This window comes from Scyliorhinus torazame, chromosome 2 (genome assembly GCF_047496885.1).
Source record: "Scyliorhinus torazame isolate Kashiwa2021f chromosome 2, sScyTor2.1, whole genome shotgun sequence".
In the NCBI taxonomy this organism is placed as follows: domain Eukaryota; kingdom Metazoa; phylum Chordata; class Chondrichthyes; order Carcharhiniformes; family Scyliorhinidae; genus Scyliorhinus; species Scyliorhinus torazame.
Genome location: NC_092708.1, coordinates 321862096 through 321882150, shown reverse-complemented (window position 1 = coordinate 321882150; position 20055 = coordinate 321862096). Strand labels below are relative to the sequence as shown.

Below are 20055 nucleotides of genomic sequence, written 5' to 3'. Positions count from 1 at the left end.
CTGCGTCTTAAATCACAAAAGACCCCATTCCCCTATCACCCCTATTCTCGCCAATTGGCTCCAAGTCAAGCACCGTCTTGATTTAAAATTCTCAACCTTGGTTTCAAAACCATCAGTGCTAGGGAAACGGCTAGAATATTATAACAGGTGTGATAGCCGGTCAGTTAGAAATTTATGACAGGATTGTGTAAAGTCTATATGGATTTATCAAATGGGAATAATGTTTGAAAAACCTGTTGGGAGATTTTTGAGGAGGCTAGAAGCAGAATAGATAAGGGAGGGCCAGTAGATGTGCTGTATTTGGATTTTCAAATGGCTTTTGATAAGGTCCCATGCAGGAGGTTAGTCAAGAGAATTAGAGCACGTGGGATTTGGGGTAACATACTAGCATGGATTGAGAACTGGTTAACACATAAAACAGAGAGTAGAAATAAATTAGTTATTCTCAGTTTGACAAGCTATGACTGGTGGGGTGCCACAAGGGTCAGTGCTTGGACCCCAGTTACTACAGTTTCTATCAGTGGCCTCATGTAATATTTCCAAGTTTGCCGATGACAAAATTAAGTGGCAATGTGAGTCGTGAGTAGAATGCAAAGAGGCTTGGAGGGGGATCTGGATGGGCTAAATGAAGGAGCAAAAGCACAGCAGGTGGAATACAATGTAGAAAATGTGAAGGGAAAACAAAAATGCAGATTATTTCTCGTGTGCGAGGTTGGGGCTGATACAGCTGAAGGTGGTGTATAGAGCGCACCTTACAAGGGCGAGGATGAGTCGGATCTTTGAGGGGGTAGAAGATGTATGTGAACGTTGCGGGGGGGGGGCGCAAATCACGTTTATATGTTTTGGTCCTGTCCAAAGCTGGAGGATTACTGGAAGGAGGTGTTTAGGGTAATCTCTAAAGTGGTGCATGTGAAACTGGACCCGGGCGTTCAGGAGGCCATATTCGGGGTGTCGGACCAGCCGGAGTTGGAAACGGGCGCCGAGGCAGATGTTGTAGCCTTCGCCTCGTTGATCACCCGAAGGCGGATCCTGTTAGGGATTAATCTCTCCACACTGTGCCCTGGCGTGGCAGGGGGACCTGCTGGAATTCTTGATGCTTGAAAAGATCAAATTTGAACCGAGGGGAAGGATGGAGGGGTTCTACAATTCATGGGCATTATTATGCACTTTCGAGAATTGGATCACATCGAACATTAGGGGGGTTGGGGCTGGGAGGGTTGGGGGGAGGGGGACTGTATGTGTTAATGGGGTCTATGAGTGATTCCTGATTCCTCTGTCATTTGTTTATGTTAACATGCGGGCTAATGTTTGGAGGGTTTGGTGGGATCGATGTTATTGATATGGGGATTGACATTACATTCGTTACTGATTATTTTTTATTGTTGGGTGTAAATTTGGGAGAAAATGTGAAAAAGGAGGAGAATAAAAAATTATTATTTTTCTTTTTTTTTAAAATGCAGATTATTTCATCAATTACGAGAGAAGTATTGCTGTCCAAAGAGACCTGGGCCTCCTGGTTCATGAGTCACTGAAAGCTAACATGTACGTGCAGCAAATGGCATGTTGGCCTTTATTGCAAGAGGACTGGAGTATAGGAGTAAAGATGTCTTGCTGCAATTGCATGGATCTTGGTGAGACCGCACCTGCATTGTGCAGTTTGCTCCTCTTACGTAAGGGAGGACATATTGGCCATCAAAAGTTCACTTAACTGATTCCTGGGATGATTGGATTGTCCTATGAGGAGAGGTTGAGGAGACTGGGCATGCATTCGCTCAAGTTTAGAAGATCGAGAGGTGATCTCTTGACAAGGTAGAGGCAGGGAGGGTGTTTCCCCAGGCTGGAGGGAATCTAGAATTAGGGGACACAATCTCAGAATCAGAGATAGGCCATTTAGGATTGAGATAAGGAAAAATTTATTCATTCAGAGAGTGATGAATCTTTGGAATTCTCTACTCCAGAGAAGCTGTGGAAGCTCAACTACTGAGTGTGTTCAAGACAGAGATCAATAGATTTTTACATAGTAAAGACATCCAGGGATATCGGGATAATGCAGTTGAGGTAGCAGATCAGCCATGATCTAGTCAAATGGCAGAGCAGGCTCAAGGGGCCTAATGGCTTACTCTGCTCCCATTTCCTGTATTCCATGGCCTCACCCCCTCCTCATCTGTGTAATCTGCTCCTGACCACAACCCTCTGAGAAATCAGCACTTCCCTAATTTTGGCCTCTTGTGCTTCCCCAATTTGAAATGAAATGAAAATCACTTGTCACAAGTAGGCTTCAAAGGAAGTTACTGTGAAAAGCCCCTAGTCGCCACATTCCGGCACCTGTTCAGGGAGGCTGGTACGGGAATTGAACCGTGCTGCTGGCCTGCCTTGGTCTGCTTTCAAAACCAGCGATTTAGCCCTGTGCTAAAAAATGTAAATGTCCCATTATTGGTTGCTGAGTCTATACCTGTCTATGTCTCAAAATCTGGAATATTCTCCTTTCACCTTCACTTTCCTCATTTAAGATGCTCCTCAAAACCAAACTCTTTGACCAAGCTTTTGGCAATCTGACCTAATGTTTCCTTATGTGGCTTGGTGCCATACTTCATAGTCACAGACTCCTATATTGGGCCTATGAAGCACCTTGGGACTGTTTATGTTAAAGGCGCCACATAAATATAGGCCGTCACTATTATTCCCAGCACTGCTCCCAACTATATACCCTCAATTTGTTATTTGTTACATTAAAACAGCAAAATAAACTAGCAAACCTTGTAAACTATTCATACTTTTCTATTTATAAAAAATATATATTTTTATATACTTTTCTATCTTTGATAATGACCAAGTTAAAAAGGTGTTAATATTTTAAAATTGCACCAAACTAAAAATTATTCGAAAGAACAAAACATTGGGTTAGTTTTGCAAAGTTAATTTGGTTTCAAAACTCACGTGGCTTCAATAACAACTCCCACCCCGGCAGGCTGTAAGGCTTCAGTGATCGCTTTAGCAATTTGCTTGGTGAGACGCTCTTGTACTGTTGACAGCATAAAAGAGATCATAATTAATGGCGGAGTCAAGATGGGAAATTACTACACCGTTTAATTGTGTTTTCAATACTATATCAATAAAAATAAATTAAGGAGCAAATTAGCGTGGCCAATCCACCTAGCCTGCACATCTTTGGGTTGTGAGGGTGAAACCCAGGCAAACACGGGGAGAATGCGCAAACTCCACACAGACAGGGACCCGGGGCTGGGATCGAACCCGGGTCCTCAAAGACGTGAGTCAGCAGCGCTAACCATTGCGCCACCGTGCTGCCCAGTGACAATAAATCTATGACTGTTGGTAGGGTGAACCTAGGTAGAGTGAGATCACCATCTCTCCGTTCATTTTTCCATACTCGCTCTATATTCTCGTTCATTTTCCATACTCGCTCTATATTCTCACTGCTTCACTCATCAGACTTGTATCTTTCCTGACCCTACAAACTCATCACCATTAAGGAGGCATCTGCCCTCCCAATTTTGTGTCAGAGGGATGTGGCAGGATGGAATCGGGCCCACTGTATTTAGAGACAGGCCTGAGGTGGCAATGTAGGCAGATGGATGACAAGGCTGGCAGGTCGGAAAACCTGCCACCATTTACTGGAACATCAGCCCTGTTGTAATCATGACTGTCAGGCCCTCAAGCCATGACTCCCCTTCACCCAACCCCATTCCATCTGATATCTCCTATGCCCCCTCCACAGCCCCCATGCAACCTCTTTACCCACTCTCCCACATCTACCATGTACAGAACCAATGAACCATCGTGAAGTCTGGCAGGTCAAATTCTGAAACTGACAACATAAGCAGAAGTTTTGATAATCTCCTTTGAAGAAAAACTGCTCAGCTGGCAACCTCTTATGAACTCCCCTTCAAGTTGTGTAAACATTAACTGCTGAGCTCATCGAATTAGTCATTATTGGAGTTCAGCCAAACATTCATAGTGAAGCCATGTGGGGAAAAAAACAGATGTTTGCTTCTGTTGATACAGTTGCCAGATGGATACATTATAAATGCCTGGCTAAGCTCAAAGAATGACTAATCCAATTAGGTCAGTAGGCAAGGCTTACACAGTTTAAAAGGAGTACAAGCTTTGTTTGATTGACTTTTCAACGCCTCGGTGTTTGTTTACAGAAGATTAAGATCTGAAGCAGATAAAAGCTCTTCAAAATTGATACTATGAATGACTCTGATTAACAGCTTTATGAGAAACTAAGAGGGGTGATGTATTTCAAAAGGAATGTTAAATGGCTGTATTTCTTTTTGGTTGTCGACTTGGGACTAGAAGAACCATGTGGTTCACGACTCTTCTGAGAGGCCATGAACCATGTGCACCAACAGAACATGGCTGCGACATCAACATTGTGGGGGTGGGGTTTGAGTTATCCACTGCTGCAATGGAGCCTGTAAGTGTGGGGGTGCTGCATCCAGGATACCCGTGCCAGCCAAAATTAATGGAAATGGGAGTAGGAAACATGACATTTTAAAGACCTTTTAAAGATTTTAAATATCTGGGCACTGGTCTCGGTCCCTCTCCTTTTTATCCCTGGTTTGTTTGATTTGCTCTCATCTGCTCGATTCGGCTTTGTTTTGGAATGTCTCATCTTTTTTCCCTACGTTTCCCGCACTCTTTGCCCTTAACATTTCTCTGCATCTTTTCCTTGTATTTTTTATTTATGTCCGTCATGCATTTTCCTTTCACCTCCTATGGAGACCAACTACACATGTATTTTAATAAAAATTACTGCCCCAGATTATTTTGCACCACCAGGAGCCATACAAGTTGGGCCATCGAGAGTGACCATCTCACCAGAGGTTTCTCCATGCTTTTCTGCGTTTCTAATTCATAAAGTAGATGGTGGCACATTGGAAGCGGGATGGTCATTTTTTTGAGTCAACAAATATGCAAGCTGGGTGATAGCATAAAGAATTAAATGGCTTCTATGCAAAGCTGAAATGCAGCACTCCGAAAAAGCACAGCTCCTACCCGGTGGAATAGGTTCATCTAATTTTTGTTTCTACTGGACTGATAGAATATCGTGGATTTGAGCATGAAGACCAGCGTTGGTTTCTTTTAATCCTATGCCCCAAATCATGTAGGACAGTAACAATACTTATAAATCAAAACAGCAACTTAATAAACCAAATGGCTATAACGGACGCATTTTTGAAGGAATTAGCTGGTTTCTGCCACATTTATCTACTTCGAATGATAGTTCCATGGTGGGGGGTCATCAGAGCTGTTGTCAGGGCGGTATGGTGGCAGAGTGGTTAGCACTGCTGCCTCACGGCACCGAGGTCCCAGGTTCAATCCCGACCCTGGGTCACTGTCTGTGTGGAGTTTGCACATTCTCCCCGTATCTGCATGGGTTTCACCCCCACAACACAAACAGATGTGCAGGGGAGGTGAATTGGCCACGCTAAATTGCCCCTTAATTGGAAAAAAGAATAGGGTACTCTAATTTTTTTTTTTTTTTTTAAATCAGAACTGTCATGCATTCGGTATTAGACAAAAGATCACACTTAAAATAGGACTAGAATGATTTAAGAATGCAAATAAATAATATTTAATACTTACCTTGGAGTCTCCGACTGTAGATTTCAACAATCCTGGAAAAAAAGGTCAGTGCTTTATTCAAACGTGTATGAAGCTGGGGAAATATCTCAATATTATCTGACAAGCAAAACTTCTTCTTTTACCCAATTATTCCTAAACGTTCAGCATCAATATTGATTCAGTTGCTGCGGTTATGTTAAGGTTCTGATTATTTCTCCATAATGCCCATCGTTTGAGATAAACTGGCATTGCAATCCACATGTAAAGATTTAAGCAAGCATATTTTGAAATCAGAAATATCTTTCAGAGCTTAAGTGGCTAAAATGCCAGGTGGCGAAGCATTTAAGAAAATGGTTTGCTTAAATACTCTTGTACAGTGTGTGTTGTACTGATCACCTTCTTTAAGGAATAATGTAAATGCGTTGGAAGCAGTTCAGAGAAGGTTTATTAGACTAATACCTGCAATGGACATGTTGTCATACGAGGAAAGGTTGGATTGGCCAGGCCTGTATCTGCTGGAGTTTAGAAGAGTAAGAGCGACTTGATTGAAACATAGGAGCTCCTGATGGGTCGTGACACGGTGTACACGGAACCTATGTTTCTCCTTGTGGGAGAATCTAAAACTAAGAGTCACTGTTTAATAATGTGTGTTAAACCGATTTAAGACAGATGAGGGGGAAAAATTCTGAGAATAGAGTGCCTTTGGCATACCCTTCCTTACAAATCGGTGGAAGCAGTGTTATTGAACATGTTTAAAGCAGAGGTAGATAGATACTTAATAAACAAGGGGGTGAAAGGTTATCGGGGGTAGGCAGGAATGTGGGGTTGAGATTACAATCAAATCAGCCACGAATTACTGAATAGCAGAGCAGGCTCGAGGGGCCGAGTGGTCTACTCCTGCTCCTAATTTCCAAGGCTCATATTATCCTACAACATGTTTCCATTGTGTGGACAAAGAACAGAAATGTTGCAGCAACAGATCGACTTTGTGCAGTAATGGTGTCAAGAGCATTTTCATTCTCCTATTTGATCCGCTAGGTGAATTTCCATGTTCATGGAAGCGCACATGTCTCTGTCCTAAAGGTAATATAAAAGGTCAGTGTTACATGGATGCTCAGCAGCAAGAGAAGAAATTAAAATGTGGAGATAGTTTCATTTTTTTACAAAACAATCTTTCTGCAGGCGCAATACCCTCCACCTGTGGTAGAGTATTTCCTCCATAAACTAATCTAATTAATATCCTTCAAATATATACGGATCATAAAAAATATTTCAGTCTTATATTTGAGCAAGTAAATTAAGGAACTACATAACTTTAAAAAAAAAAAATCCAAAATAGCAATCCAACAAACTTGGACATTTTATCTACTAAACAATCAGATTAATGTTTTTTTTCCAAGCCAGGGAAGAACAACATTGTTTTACTGTGATTAAGTAAAATTATGTTTGATTAGTTAAGAGCTGCGGGTGTACGTTATTTGTCACAGTTGTCAGATGTAATCACATTTAAATAATCAGCTTATGTTTACTTAGCACGGGTCAATCCAGAGTCATGTTTGGAATCCACTGTAAAATGTACATACATCGGCAAGGAAGCTTATTCGGGATCAAACTGAGTTGCAACATGACGAATATTTCGATTTTAAAGCTGCCTGCCATTAAATACCTCCTGCCTTCCTTGACCAGTAATAGTGTACATGTGTGCGGCACACAAATAGTCTAGTCGCAACTAAGGTAGCACCTAGTAAATAGGCCATGTATTTGTGAAAGGTATACAAACCTGTGGGGGTCACAGAAAAGCCATGAAAAGTGAGTCCGGCATAATAATAGATGTTGCAATTTAAACCGCTTAGTCATTTTGTTCCATACCCAGAAAATGAATTGTAAAGGCCATGCAATTATCTGCTCAAAAATGTCACTAAACTAGCAAGTCACAAATCTGATAAATATGCAGTCTTTCTCGCCTCGCAAGGTGAACAAGTTCAAATGGCGAATCTAGAAATACACAACTGCATTAATAATTGATTTATGATTACTAATAGAACATCAGCTTGTTTTAGATTTTTGTAACTCCCTTTGTAAAGCTAAATATACCACAGAGGAATCGGACTAGAAATGACTTATTCAGAATAAAACTGATCAAAGAAAGATGCAAGATGTACCTAAATGCAGCTTAAAGTTATCTGCCTAAATAGGTTTTTAAAAAGTATAATTCATGAGGAGTATGCTCTTTGATCATTATGTAAAGATTAATAACTTTCTTGCAGGCATTTGTAACATGCATTTTCCTCCAGTTTTTTCAGTTAAATTTAAATATAGCAATTTAAGATTTAAAATGAGAAGAAAAGCAAAATGATAAGCTGTTGATTTGGAGTAGCTACACCCTAATTGACCCTCAGCCATAGCCAATCAGAACTTACCTGGCGAACTTGCTGAGACCAAGGAGTCGTTTTTCAGGTAGATAACCTATATGTACCTACAGGATGGAAAGAAAACATTGACTACACCTGACCACACACAGAAGGGACCGAGAACATTCTCAGCCAGGTCAAAATTGAAGTATCTGTCGACAAGAGAGATGCTGACATTTTCTGATGGGTCCCGAATCAGTATGAGGCCAAATGTGTGCAATGGGATGACCATGCAATCGGAAGCAGCCTTTTGGAATAAATAGCAAGCTGTGAGTAACACGGCTTCAGGGAAAACTGCTCATTCAACAACAAGCCAATGAACTAAACTACAGAGTCTGATTTTCTAAAGTTAGCAGCAGCCAGTGCTGTGTAATCTCAAGTCTTTGGCAAAACAGTCATTGCAAAAAGATCCCAGTAATACAATTGTTTTGTGCATCCAGGGCAGTGACACATGGTCATATGGGTACATTTTGAGCACACCATTGTGTCATAATATTCACCATGAGAAATGACCAAAATAAGATCAAATTTGATTTAGAAAGAAAATTGACAGACACACATGCACTGTATTGCAGTAGCTTCAGTGTTAGTTTTCTATCTTTCGTCTAACCAAAGACTTAGGGTATTGCTACAGATAACAACAGTATGAGAAATGCAGCCTTTTGTTTCATTGGGTGCAATCTCCAGTCCAGTCTGGAATAGTGGGCACTCAACTGAAACGACAGTATCTATCAGCCCCCATCTGTTGTATCTGTCTCTGTCACAGGCACGTGAACCTAGTTACCTGGCTAACTTGCTCACTCCTATAACTTTTCTGTTTGGTAAATAACCAATTGAAACCTGAAAAAAAGGAGACAATTTCAAAGTCAAAGAGTTTTATGTTTAACAGGTGAAATTAGTAACTATGGATTGTGAACATGATATACATAATTGAGGAAAAGGACAAATAAATTTATTTGCACTTCAGCATGATTGCTCTTTGTCCAAGGGAGCTTAATACGTTTTTTTTTTTTTTTTTTTTTAAAAGGCGTAAACTCAACCCATTTAATTGCTTATTCCAAATCCTCCATTTTCTATCATTTCCAGTAAAATTAAGTGACATAAGAACAGGGTACAGCTTAAGGCAACTATATTTAAAGGCAGATTTCTTCAACTTTGACTCGGTGGTAGCTGCAGACATTGAAAGATCTGAACAAATAACACTGTCATGCTGAGATAAGACATTGCCCACAGCCTGGAGCCCAGATTCGACCAACAATTCAGCTTCAGAAAGTTACAGCAACTTTGCACAGGAGCATCGGAGATGAACAACAACCCTCCAGTGCACAATTTATTTATAACTATTTATAAAGCGCGCCCTGGCAACTCCAGTGACCTAAGAGCAAGTCAACACAGAGGCCAAAAAAAGCAGAGGAATGAGAAAGAATGAGGAATGGGTGGCAAGGTAGCACAGTGGTTAACACGGTTGCCTCACAGCGCCAGGGTCCCAGGTTCGATTCCCGACTTGGGTCACTGTCTGTGCGGAAGCTGTACATTCTCCGTGTTTACGTGGGTTTCCTCCGGGTGCTCCGGTTTCCTCCCACAAGTCCCGAAAGACGTGCTGTTAGGCAATTTGGACATTCTGAATTCTCCCTCTGTGTACCCGAACAGGCGCCAAAATGTGGCGACGAGTGGCTTTTCATAGTAACTTCATTGCAGTGTTAATGTAAGCCTACTTGTGGCAATAAAGATTATTATTCTGAATACTTTTAACAAGGTATTCTGAATAATTGAGGTGAGAAGCACTAAGAAAATTGTGATGGGATGAAACACGACAATCCGTTCGGTTTAAATTTAAACTATTCTTCCACTTCAACAATATAATTGCTTGTCTATTTTTTGGGATGGTAAATCAAGCATAAACCAATCTATTGCTTGGGATGGTAAATCAAGCATAAAGCAGTTAAAGATTGAGACAAGTTAAACCCTTTAAATTTACTATACCAACCTGAAATTCCTGTTGGGAGTAGGTGTGGCAAGGATATTAATGCTTCTGTCTAACTTTTCTTTTAAATCCAAGGAAATCACATATTTTATGAATAATCCGGTCATATAATTCTGGATTTAAAAACGTTAGGAACATTGCAGCCAACTGGCCAATTTTACCCAAATTAAGTTTGAGAGAACACGCCTAAACCCATCAAAACAAAGATCTGTCCTCAGATATGTTCCAGTACAAGATATTATCCAGAGAGAGGAGCATTCAATACCTAAAAATCAAAATCTTTCCCAATTCCTTTCACTTATAGCCTATACCATGTAATGACTGCAGTCAAACATGATCTGCCATGTTGCTGCTGACAGTAGGTCAGACAGATTGTTTTTTTAAAAAACAGATTGGAATTTTATACCATGTAACAAATGCTGTATTGTTCTGCTACTAAAATACAGCTAGGCGCGACATAATGTGTCCCATTAAGGCTTCACGATTAATTGAGTATCTTCCGGTGTCAATTTTACAGATCCCCAGGTCTGCAAGAGGTCAGATTGGCACTCTTTTTGAAACGTGCAACTCCTGAAGTCAAATAGATTGAATTTACTGTTGGTGAGGAAGTTTCTCTGTAAATTCAGCCCACCAAGCGTAACTCAGGACTTTATTTGCCTGCGGGATATCTGAAGTGCGATGGACACATGTCAAACTGACTTATGTCTATGGATGAATATTGCGCGTTAGTTTAACGTCAATGCAACACATCTTTGTATAAATACATTAATCATTGGTCAGAAAGATTCACTGCTTCAATTGTGTACACAGCTAAGCACCGATTCAATCCCAGGGTTATATGTTCTTGTTGCAGTTATTTCCAGGAAATAGACCTCTATTAATAAAGGCAATGGCATTTGAGCGAAAATAATGCAAAACATAATCATTTAGCCAACCATGGAGAGTAGGATTATAAAAGATAACACAACATTAAAACATATTTTGACCATGGAGTGAAGCGATAATTTCCATAGAATCCCAACAGTACAGAATGAGGCCATTCGGCCCATTAAATCTACACAGACCCTCCAAAAGAGCACTCTACCAAGCCAATCCACCTAACCTGCACATTTTTGGATTGTGGGAAGAAACCGGAACACCCGGAAGAAATCCACGCAGACGCAGGAAGAACGTGCAAAATCCACACAGTCACCCAACGCTGGTATTGAACTTGGGCCCTGTCGCCAAGGCAGCACTGTTGACCACTGTGCCACCATGCTGCTCATGTTTCTATTTGTAATTGATATTTCCTCAGGTGTTCTAGCCTATAAACAAACATCCCCTTCCAGAGTTCAATGGGTTAAATATAGAAGGAACATGTAATCTGTCCTTGCAGTTTTACTGCTGAAATTTTCAGCTTAGACAAGGTTCTGTCTATGGTGATCTAGTTTAATTCAGTGACATCTGCCCTGGAGCATTTCTTTAATCTACAAAGTGTTTTGGAATAAATGTCAAGAGCTTTTCCCGTAGTCAAGATGCCGAGGGGTAAGTGATCCCATTTCTCTTGACTAAAATTAATATTTGCATTTGTTCCAAAAAACGTCACAAGTCAGATTTAGAAACTGTGGTTCACGTCACAAAACATTGCCTTTCACGATGTGGTTCACAGGTCACAATGGATGTAGATACTGAACAAACAGCTTATGGTTCACTTACCTTTCCAATAAATGGAACTAAGTGGTGTTCACACATTGAAAACATGTCAATATCCTTCACTATTACCATTTCATCATGGTCTTCGTCAAATATAGCATCATTTAAAATATCTGGAAATGAAAGGACATGTCACATATTAAAAAGCAAGATTGATTACAGTTTTTTGCTGCTAGCCACCCAGTGCAGATTGAAGTTTGAGCTGGGGGGGCTGGGGAGAGAAGGGGTGTAGTTGCTAATTAAGAACATGAGAAAAGATGGAATTGGCCACATGGCTCCTGGGGTCTGCTCCACTATTCAATAAGATCATGGTGGCTCGCATCTTGGTCTCAGCTCCACTTTCCTCTTCATGTTTCCCATAATCCTCGACTCCCCCTGTAGTCGAATGAGATAGTCAATTCCTCTTCCTCCAAAACACTCTGGAATAGTCAATTCCAAGGGTTAATAACCCTCAGAAGATATTCCTCCGCAGCTCACACTTAAAGGAAGAGCTCTTATTCTGGAACTGTGTGGCTCCCTCACCCACCTCACCCCCCCACCCAGCTCCAGATAGTCTGCAGGGAGAAACATCCTCCCATTATCTACCCCATCAAGCTCCCTCAAAATTCCACTTTTCAATAAGAACACTTCTCGTTCGACTGCAGAGTATTGGTCCCAACCTGCTCAACCTTTCCTATTCGGCACTCTTCAATTCCAGGAATGAACTTTTCTGAACTACTTCCAATGCAAGTATATCCCTCCTTAAATTGTATGCCGTCCTATCCAGGCAATCTTCCCAATTTTTCGCAATCCCAAAACATATGCGTGTGATTCGCTGCCCCCCACCCCGACCACACCTCTCACACTCATCTGCTATCCTCTGAAAGAACCCACTCATTGTCGTCCGAGTCATACGCACCGTGTCCACCACATCATCTATGTTTGTGTTGTCAGATTGTATGAACAAAAGAACAAACATGAATATAAATGATGCATTTCATCTCCTCAAAAAACTTTATAATGGACTTCACAACAAATGAAATGCGAATTTAAGTGTAGTCACCATTCTGATGTTGGTAACCACGGTAGCCAATTTGCACTTTACATGGTCCCAAGAACTGTAGATGAGACAAATGATCAGACAATCTATTCTGTTGTGGTGTTTTGGTTAGAACAGAAAACGTCTGCTCTTTTTTGAACAGTGCCATGAGATCATTCCCGTCCACCCGAGAAGGTATTTGTTCTAGTATCTTATCCAAAAGATTGCACCTCCGTGCATGCAGCATTCCCTTAATATTTCAACAACAACCAATCTTGAATAAGTCCCAACTTTCCCCAGATTCACTTTGGGAAGATTGAAGGCATCGTTTCAGGATTCCGCTGCAAACTGTACTTTCTTGACTCTGATCTCACCCCCCCCCCCCCCCCCACCCCCCACCCCCGCCCACACCCACCCACCACTGTCACACTGTTTGCATCCTTGGTTCCGTTCACTCCATTAAAAGTTAAGCTAGGCTTCAGGCCCCACACCTGCTCAGTAGGACATGCTTACTCAACCTGGACAACATTGCTCACCTCCGCTCCTATTTTAGCCTAATCTCCTCATCAGTTCATCAGCAAGTCTCTTGTGTCACTCTCTATAAACTCCCAATATCCAAATCTCTATTCCTTTAATCATGATCTTCAGTCTGGCAGCTGCAAGAGAAATGCCATGAACAAAGGGGAGACCACAATATATCACCTTCATCAATCTCACTAAGATGTTCAACCATGTGAGCAGAGGTGGCCTAGTTGCTAGAAAAAAATGATTGCACCCGAAGCTGCCCAATGTGACTTCTTTCCTTGACAACATGATGGGTATGGTCAGTTATGATTGGGAAACCTTTGATATCCAGAGGAGATCATGTGTTGGCAGCGACCCTTAATAGCATACTCTTCTCTTTTCTGCTATCATGGGTCTTCAGATCATCTACTTACACACCTTAACTGATAAGAGAGCTACTTAACCTTGCTCACCTGAGACCAAGACAAAAGATACACCAAGTCCTCATCAGAGGAGTTGCCATATATTGACTCGCTATCTGTAAAGAATTTGGTTTGACCGTCAGCATTGGGAAGACAAATGTCATGGTTCAGGATGTTGCTATACCACCACACATTAACAATGTGAGGCCAGAGGTTGTCAATAGCTTCACATATCTAGGCTCCACAATCATCAGCAATTTGTCACTTGATGCTAAAATCAATACATACAGACCACAAAAACTGCAGTTGTTACGTCCAAGTGACTGTGTGGAGTTTGGACATTCTCCATGTCTGTGTGGGCTTACTCCGGGTTCCTCCCACAACGCAAAGATGTGCAAGTTAGGGGGATTGACTAAGCTAAATTGCCCCTTAGTGTAGGATGTGTAGGTTAGTTGGGGTTATAAGATTACTGGGATGGGGGAGGGAGGGGACCTAGGTACTGCGCACTTTCAGAGGGTTGATGCAGACTTGATGGGCAGAATGGCCTCCTTCTGCACTGTAGGGATTCTATGATTCTAAGCTCAGTAAGCGGTTGTGGAACAGCAGCAACCTGACAAGAGAACACAAAACTGTGATTCTACCAAGACTGCGTCTAAACACAATCCTCTACAGTGTTGAGGCCTGGACAACTATGACAGGCAGGATAAGAGGTTTAACAGTTTCCACCTTCACGGTCTCGGATGTATCCTCAGCATCTCTTGGCAGTAATTGTCACCAAATTAGACATCCTGGAGCATGTTATTTCCTTCAGCATACACTTATTACCAAGCTGACATCGGTGTTGGTTTGGCCATGTCCATCAGATCGACAATGGCAGTATACCCAAAGATGTTCAGTAGTGAACTGGCCACCAGGTCACAACCGCCGGACACCCATATCTCCGTAATAAGGACACCTGCGAGTGAGATATAAAGATGGCAGAGACAGTAGCTGATGGCTATGACCTCTGGAGGCTGACTCATTGGAAGGGCATTGTAAGAGATGAGCAGGAACAATAAGCTCAGCTGATCAAGAGAAAACAGAGGCCAATGAATCATGAACCTTCGCAGTCCACCATCTTCCTGTGCAGTAAATGCAACAGAGACTGATATGCCAGAGTGGGGCTCCTGAGTCACACCAGAGGATGCTTACAGAACTGACCACCATGGTGCAAATTATCGCCTTACTGCCACACTATCATTTTCCCGCCCTTGTTGACTTACTCACCAACATTTCGGATTGTGACAGCCTTTGTAAGCAGTACAAGGAAAATTTGTAATTCTGTTAAAAGGTAAGGGAACCAGTCATTGTTTTTAAGAATGTATGAAAAGGGACTTTTTAAAGAGTTTGCATCAATTGTTGTCACGTTGTCGGTCTCATGGGCAATTATGGATGGGCAATAAATGCTGGCCTAGCCAGCATCACCCACATCCCATAAAAGAAAACAATGACATTTGTATTGGATAATGAGAAATGCAGGTCCATGCGGCTTGGCGACCCATAACCTGGAAGCAGTACCAACAACCTCAATTTTTATGCTGCGTGCACATCTCTTCCAGTGCGGACTCTGGTTGGAAAAAGATGATAGAACCATTGGGTTGTGCAAATGTTCTCCAAACCTCTGATTCAAGAATGATAGACATTTTAAGAATGATTTTGCTTTTTGCACAAGACAACTACCTCTCGAAGTGAAAACGCAGCCCAGGATTACAATCTCTTGGCGCAACAATACGGCCCAAGCTTACACAGTGAGAAGCCTCCACAATGATTGTCATGGTTGGGGAGGCAAGTGTCCACTCTAAATAGGAAGGTATTGATTCTCACAATTTTCCAAATATATGAAAACCATTGTCAGTTAATGCAAGAGGAGCTTTAAAAGGGACGAATCATTTGACAGGTGCTGACTGGAATGATAAACGTGCCTTTTGTCAAGTCATTCAGGGCGTCTGAACCATGATATGATCTGTATTCATATAGGATCTGTATTATTTCCCAATCTTATAAGCAGGATATTGATATGTCCCTGATTTTCCTTCCAGGTGAGGAATCGAGATTTCGGAGCACCAGTGAAAGCTCCATCTATAGAAGAGTGTGTGCTTCCTGTTCATAAAGACCCGTGGTACATCTCCCAAGGTAAAAACCTGGTTCTCGCTGAGGAAGCTGAGTGCTGTCAAAAGGTAAAAACTTACAATTACTTTTAAAATTTGAAATTGCCTTCACTTTTCCTGGCAGACGTTCCACGTTTCTGATCGAACATTTTCTAAATCTGTGCCATGGATGTACCTTTTCTACTAATCATGAAGGTTTCAATAGGTCATTGCTTTACTTTTTTGCAACTATTTTTGCAACATGTTTCATTCATCACCTCTGCACAAAGGGGTTACGAGGTTGCTTGGCTCGACAATTATTTAATAAGGAAGGTCCAGGATTTAAATAAAAAGCTGGAATTCCAATCTCAATTCCGGGTGTAAATTTGTAGTTGCACCTGTACAGTGAAGTGCGTATGTTTTTGTCCATTATTTCTTTTCACAGTAAAATTGTGCATATTCCCTCAAACTTTTATTCTCAAGAATGCTTTGCTCAGACAAATGGAAAATCTGTAACCTCAAATTCTGCTTCAAAAGTCACACTTACAGCACCTCTCTTTCTGGAACAAAACAATGTGTTTGTGTATATATAAATGAACTGATATTTTTCACCATGTTGTCGCCGATGATTAATATTGTAACTAAAGTAATACAATGGAGTGGCAATTCAATTTCCTCCCTTACAAATATATCAAACATTATCACTGATTGACATCCAGGTGTAGGTTCCCTTTTGAGTGGGACCAAGTCAAGCCAGCGATAGATCCATCAGAATTCCCGACCTGGACCAGTTCAGCTGCTCATAATTGCCAATGCAGCTGGTATCGTGCTAATCTTAGTGGATGAAGTGGACTTCATGGGCGTCATTCTCCGACCCCCCGCCGGGTCGGAGAATGGCCGTTGGCCGCCGTGATCCCGCCCCCTCCCCCGCCGAAGTCTCCGGTACCGGAGATTTCGGCGGGGGCGGGAATCGGGCCGCGCCGGTTGGCGGGACCCCCCCGCTCAATTCTCCAGCCCGGATGGGCCGAAGTCCCGCCCAGAAATTGCCTGTCCCGCCGGCGTAAATCAAAGCTGGTATTTACCGGCGGGACCAGGCGGCGTGGGCGGGCTCCGGGGGGGGCGCGGGGCGATCTGACCCCGGGGGTGCCCCCACGGTGGCCTGGCCCGTGATCGGGGCCCACTGATCCGCGGGCGGGCCCGTGCCATGGGGGCACTCTTTCCCTTCCGCCTCCGCCACGGCCTCCACCATGGCGGAGGCGGAAGAGACTCTCCCCACTGTGCATGCGCAGGAAACTGTCGGCGGCTGCTGATGCTCCCGCGCATGCGCCGCATTTCCGCCAGCTGGCGGGGCGGAAATCCCTCCGGCGTCGGCCTAGCCCCTCAATGTTGGGGCTCGGCCCCCAAAGATGCGGAGCATTCCGCACCTTTGGGCCGGCGCGATGCCCGTCTGATTGGCGCCGATTATGGCGCCAGTCGGCGGACATCACGCCGTTGGGGGAGAATTTCGCCCCATGTCACCCGTTGACAACTGGCTAGGGTGGTGACAGCTCAGCTGGAAGTCCCATCCAGGAGGAGGTTCGGTCACAAGAAGGTTGTGTGGCAGACTATTATGGGCCAGGGTGTAGAGAATACTAAAGTATATCATGGAGTTCACCTGACCCACAACTTTTAATAGATTTTGGATATGAGGAGCACAAGAGCTCACTTACCAGGTGTGATGCAACAGAGACCTAAAGTATTTTTAAACAAAACAATGTTAATTCTATGAATCCAGTTAACATTTTATAAACACACAGTAAAAGTCTTATCAACTACCAACACTGATACCCCACCCCTCCCAAGATACAGTACTCTAACCCTTAGTAACTTTCCTAACAACATCCATCAGTCAAACACCCTTTTTTCCTACAAAACAATAGGTTTGCAATCCTTACAGAAACAGGTATTACTGTGAAGTTATCACGTGGTCTGGAGACATTCTTTAGCATACAGAGACACCAAAATACACCTTCTTGGTTTGAATGCAGCTCCCCAACTGAAAACGAAACCAAAAACAACTCAGAGCCACAAAGCAGGTTCCAGCTCAAAACGAAAGTAAAAGACAGAATCGCAACCCAGCTCCGCCCACACAATGACATCACTGCAGCCATTTGAGAAGACAAACGTTTCTTACAATTTGAGAAGACAAACAAGACACAAAGGCAACTGCTGTAAAGAACAAAGGATAGATACAGCAGAGGGGACAGGAGAGAAGGCACATTCCCGAGGACCCATGTGTGTGTGTTCAATGCAGTCAAACAGGACAGAAAGCTGAAGGCAGGGTTAGAGCAGAGATCACAAATGGGACAATTCTACGACTATGCTTCAGTTTTGCTAGTGGCAACTGGACCGTTTAACCAGATTTATTAAAGGAGTTAAGTAAAAGTGTATCTGGGGAATCTGCACCATCAAAACCGTCATAAGCCGAGCTGAGGCTGTTCTGTGAGGCTGTTCTGTGGGAATGTGCTGTTTGGGTGAGGACTTCCTCCAGGGGACTCAGATGGATTGGAGTGACTGTTGCAGGTGGCACGAGGACCAGATCCATCAAGTGAGAAAAAAGAGAGATCCTATGTTGCGGAGACCAAGTTGGAAAGATTGTGGTGTTCCACAGGGCAGTGATACAAACAAATGCTTGCTGACTCTAAGATAGTCTTCGTTGCATCTGCAATTACATGCGTAATTTATTAATTTTTTCCAATTAAAGGGTAATTTAGCGTGGCCAATCCACCTACCCTGCATATCTTTGGGTTGTGGGGGCGAAACCCACACAAACACGGGGAGAATGTGCAAACTCCACATGGACAGTGACCCAGAGCCGGGATCGAACCTGGGACCTCGGCGCCGTGAGGCACAAGGCTAACCCACCATGCTGCCCGTGTAATTTATAGTTCATACCAACTGTAATTTGCCTGTTAAATCATGTTTAAATTTACATTGATTCTGATGTGTGTTCAAGTAAAAGCTACAAAAAGTGGAACCTTGTTGGTAACTTGTTCATTGGAGAGTGGTTCAGTATTTTCGGTTATTTTGATCGATGGTTCCTCCACACAATCTAAAATCCTCACCCTCGGCTCTGGGCTTGGAGTGGGGTTAAGCGATCTTGTGTGGCATGCATGTAACTCCCCTTAGAACTGGGGTTTTCCCACCTTTTGTTTTTCATAAGGATGGGTATGAGGAATTCGTTCTTGGCTCCTGCATGGGTGCAGATGGGTTTAATATCAGAGGATAGGAGGCTGCGATGGGACATTGATGCCTTTGGCACTGCTGATGTTGAGGGAGTTGTACGTTTGTGCATTCCCACTCACAGCGCAGGAAATCTATCCCGATTTTGTGATACATACATGGAAGATAGGAGCAGGAGGAGGCCTTTTGGCCCTTCGAGCCTGCTCCGCCATTCATCACCTCCCAACTCAATAACCTAATCCTGCTTTCTCCCCATAGCCTTTGATCCCATTCTCCTCAAGTGCTATATCTAACCGCCTCTTGAATATATTCAAAATAGATACAATATATTCAAAATAGATACAGTGATGATGGACGTGCGGGGCTTGGGAAGGTGTGTACTATTTTACCATGTCTTTATGACTTTATCCTGCTCCTCCCTTAGTCTTTGGAGTATCTAGTTTTGTCTAATGATTATATTGAGCCAGTTGTGATGTTGTTCTCCTGTTCCATTCTGTACTCATGTATGTTAAGCCAATTGGGAATTTCTCAACTTGTTGCTTTTTCATTCTGGGAGAAAGACTATGGAACAGAACGGAAACTGGATTGAAGTTTCTTCTTATATAATGATATTATTTTTTACTTTTGTTGAGCTATTTTCCAAAATGTAAAACCTCAATCATAGAATCACAGAATTTACAGTGCAGAAGGAGGCCATTCGGCCCATCGAGTCTGCACCGGCTCTTGGAAAGAGCACCCTACCCAAGGTCCACACCTCCACCCTATCCCCATAACCCAGTAACCCCACCCAACAATTTTGGACACTATGGGCAATTTAGCATGGCCAATCCACCTAACCCGCACATCTTTGGACTGTGGGAGGAAACCGGAGCACCCGGAGGAAACCCACGCACACACGGGGAGGATGTGCAGACTCCGCACAGACAGTGACCCAAGCCGGAATCGAACCTGGGACCCTGGAGCTGTGAAGCATTTGTGCTATCCACAATGCTACCATGCTGCCTCGAACCTGGGACCCTGGAGCTGTGAAGCATTTGTGCTATCCACAATGCTACCGTGGGAAAATATAATTTTCTAAAAAAAAAAA

General features: G+C 42.9%; 1 protein-coding gene across 1 annotated transcript in view; it reads right to left on the bottom strand.

Moving 5' to 3' along the window:
- gch1 (GTP cyclohydrolase 1) overlaps nucleotides 1–20055 on the bottom strand; it is a 49609-nt gene that overhangs the window by 4794 nt on the left and 24760 nt on the right. Inside the window, exons 2-5 of the mRNA XM_072489705.1 lie at nucleotides 11680–11789; nucleotides 8010–8065; nucleotides 5611–5642; nucleotides 2938–3022 (exon numbers count right to left, since the gene is read on the bottom strand). Of these exons, the coding sequence (XP_072345806.1) occupies nucleotides 2938–3022; nucleotides 5611–5642; nucleotides 8010–8065; nucleotides 11680–11789 (283 nt within the window). The remainder of the gene's footprint in view (nucleotides 1–2937; nucleotides 3023–5610; nucleotides 5643–8009; nucleotides 8066–11679; nucleotides 11790–20055) is intronic.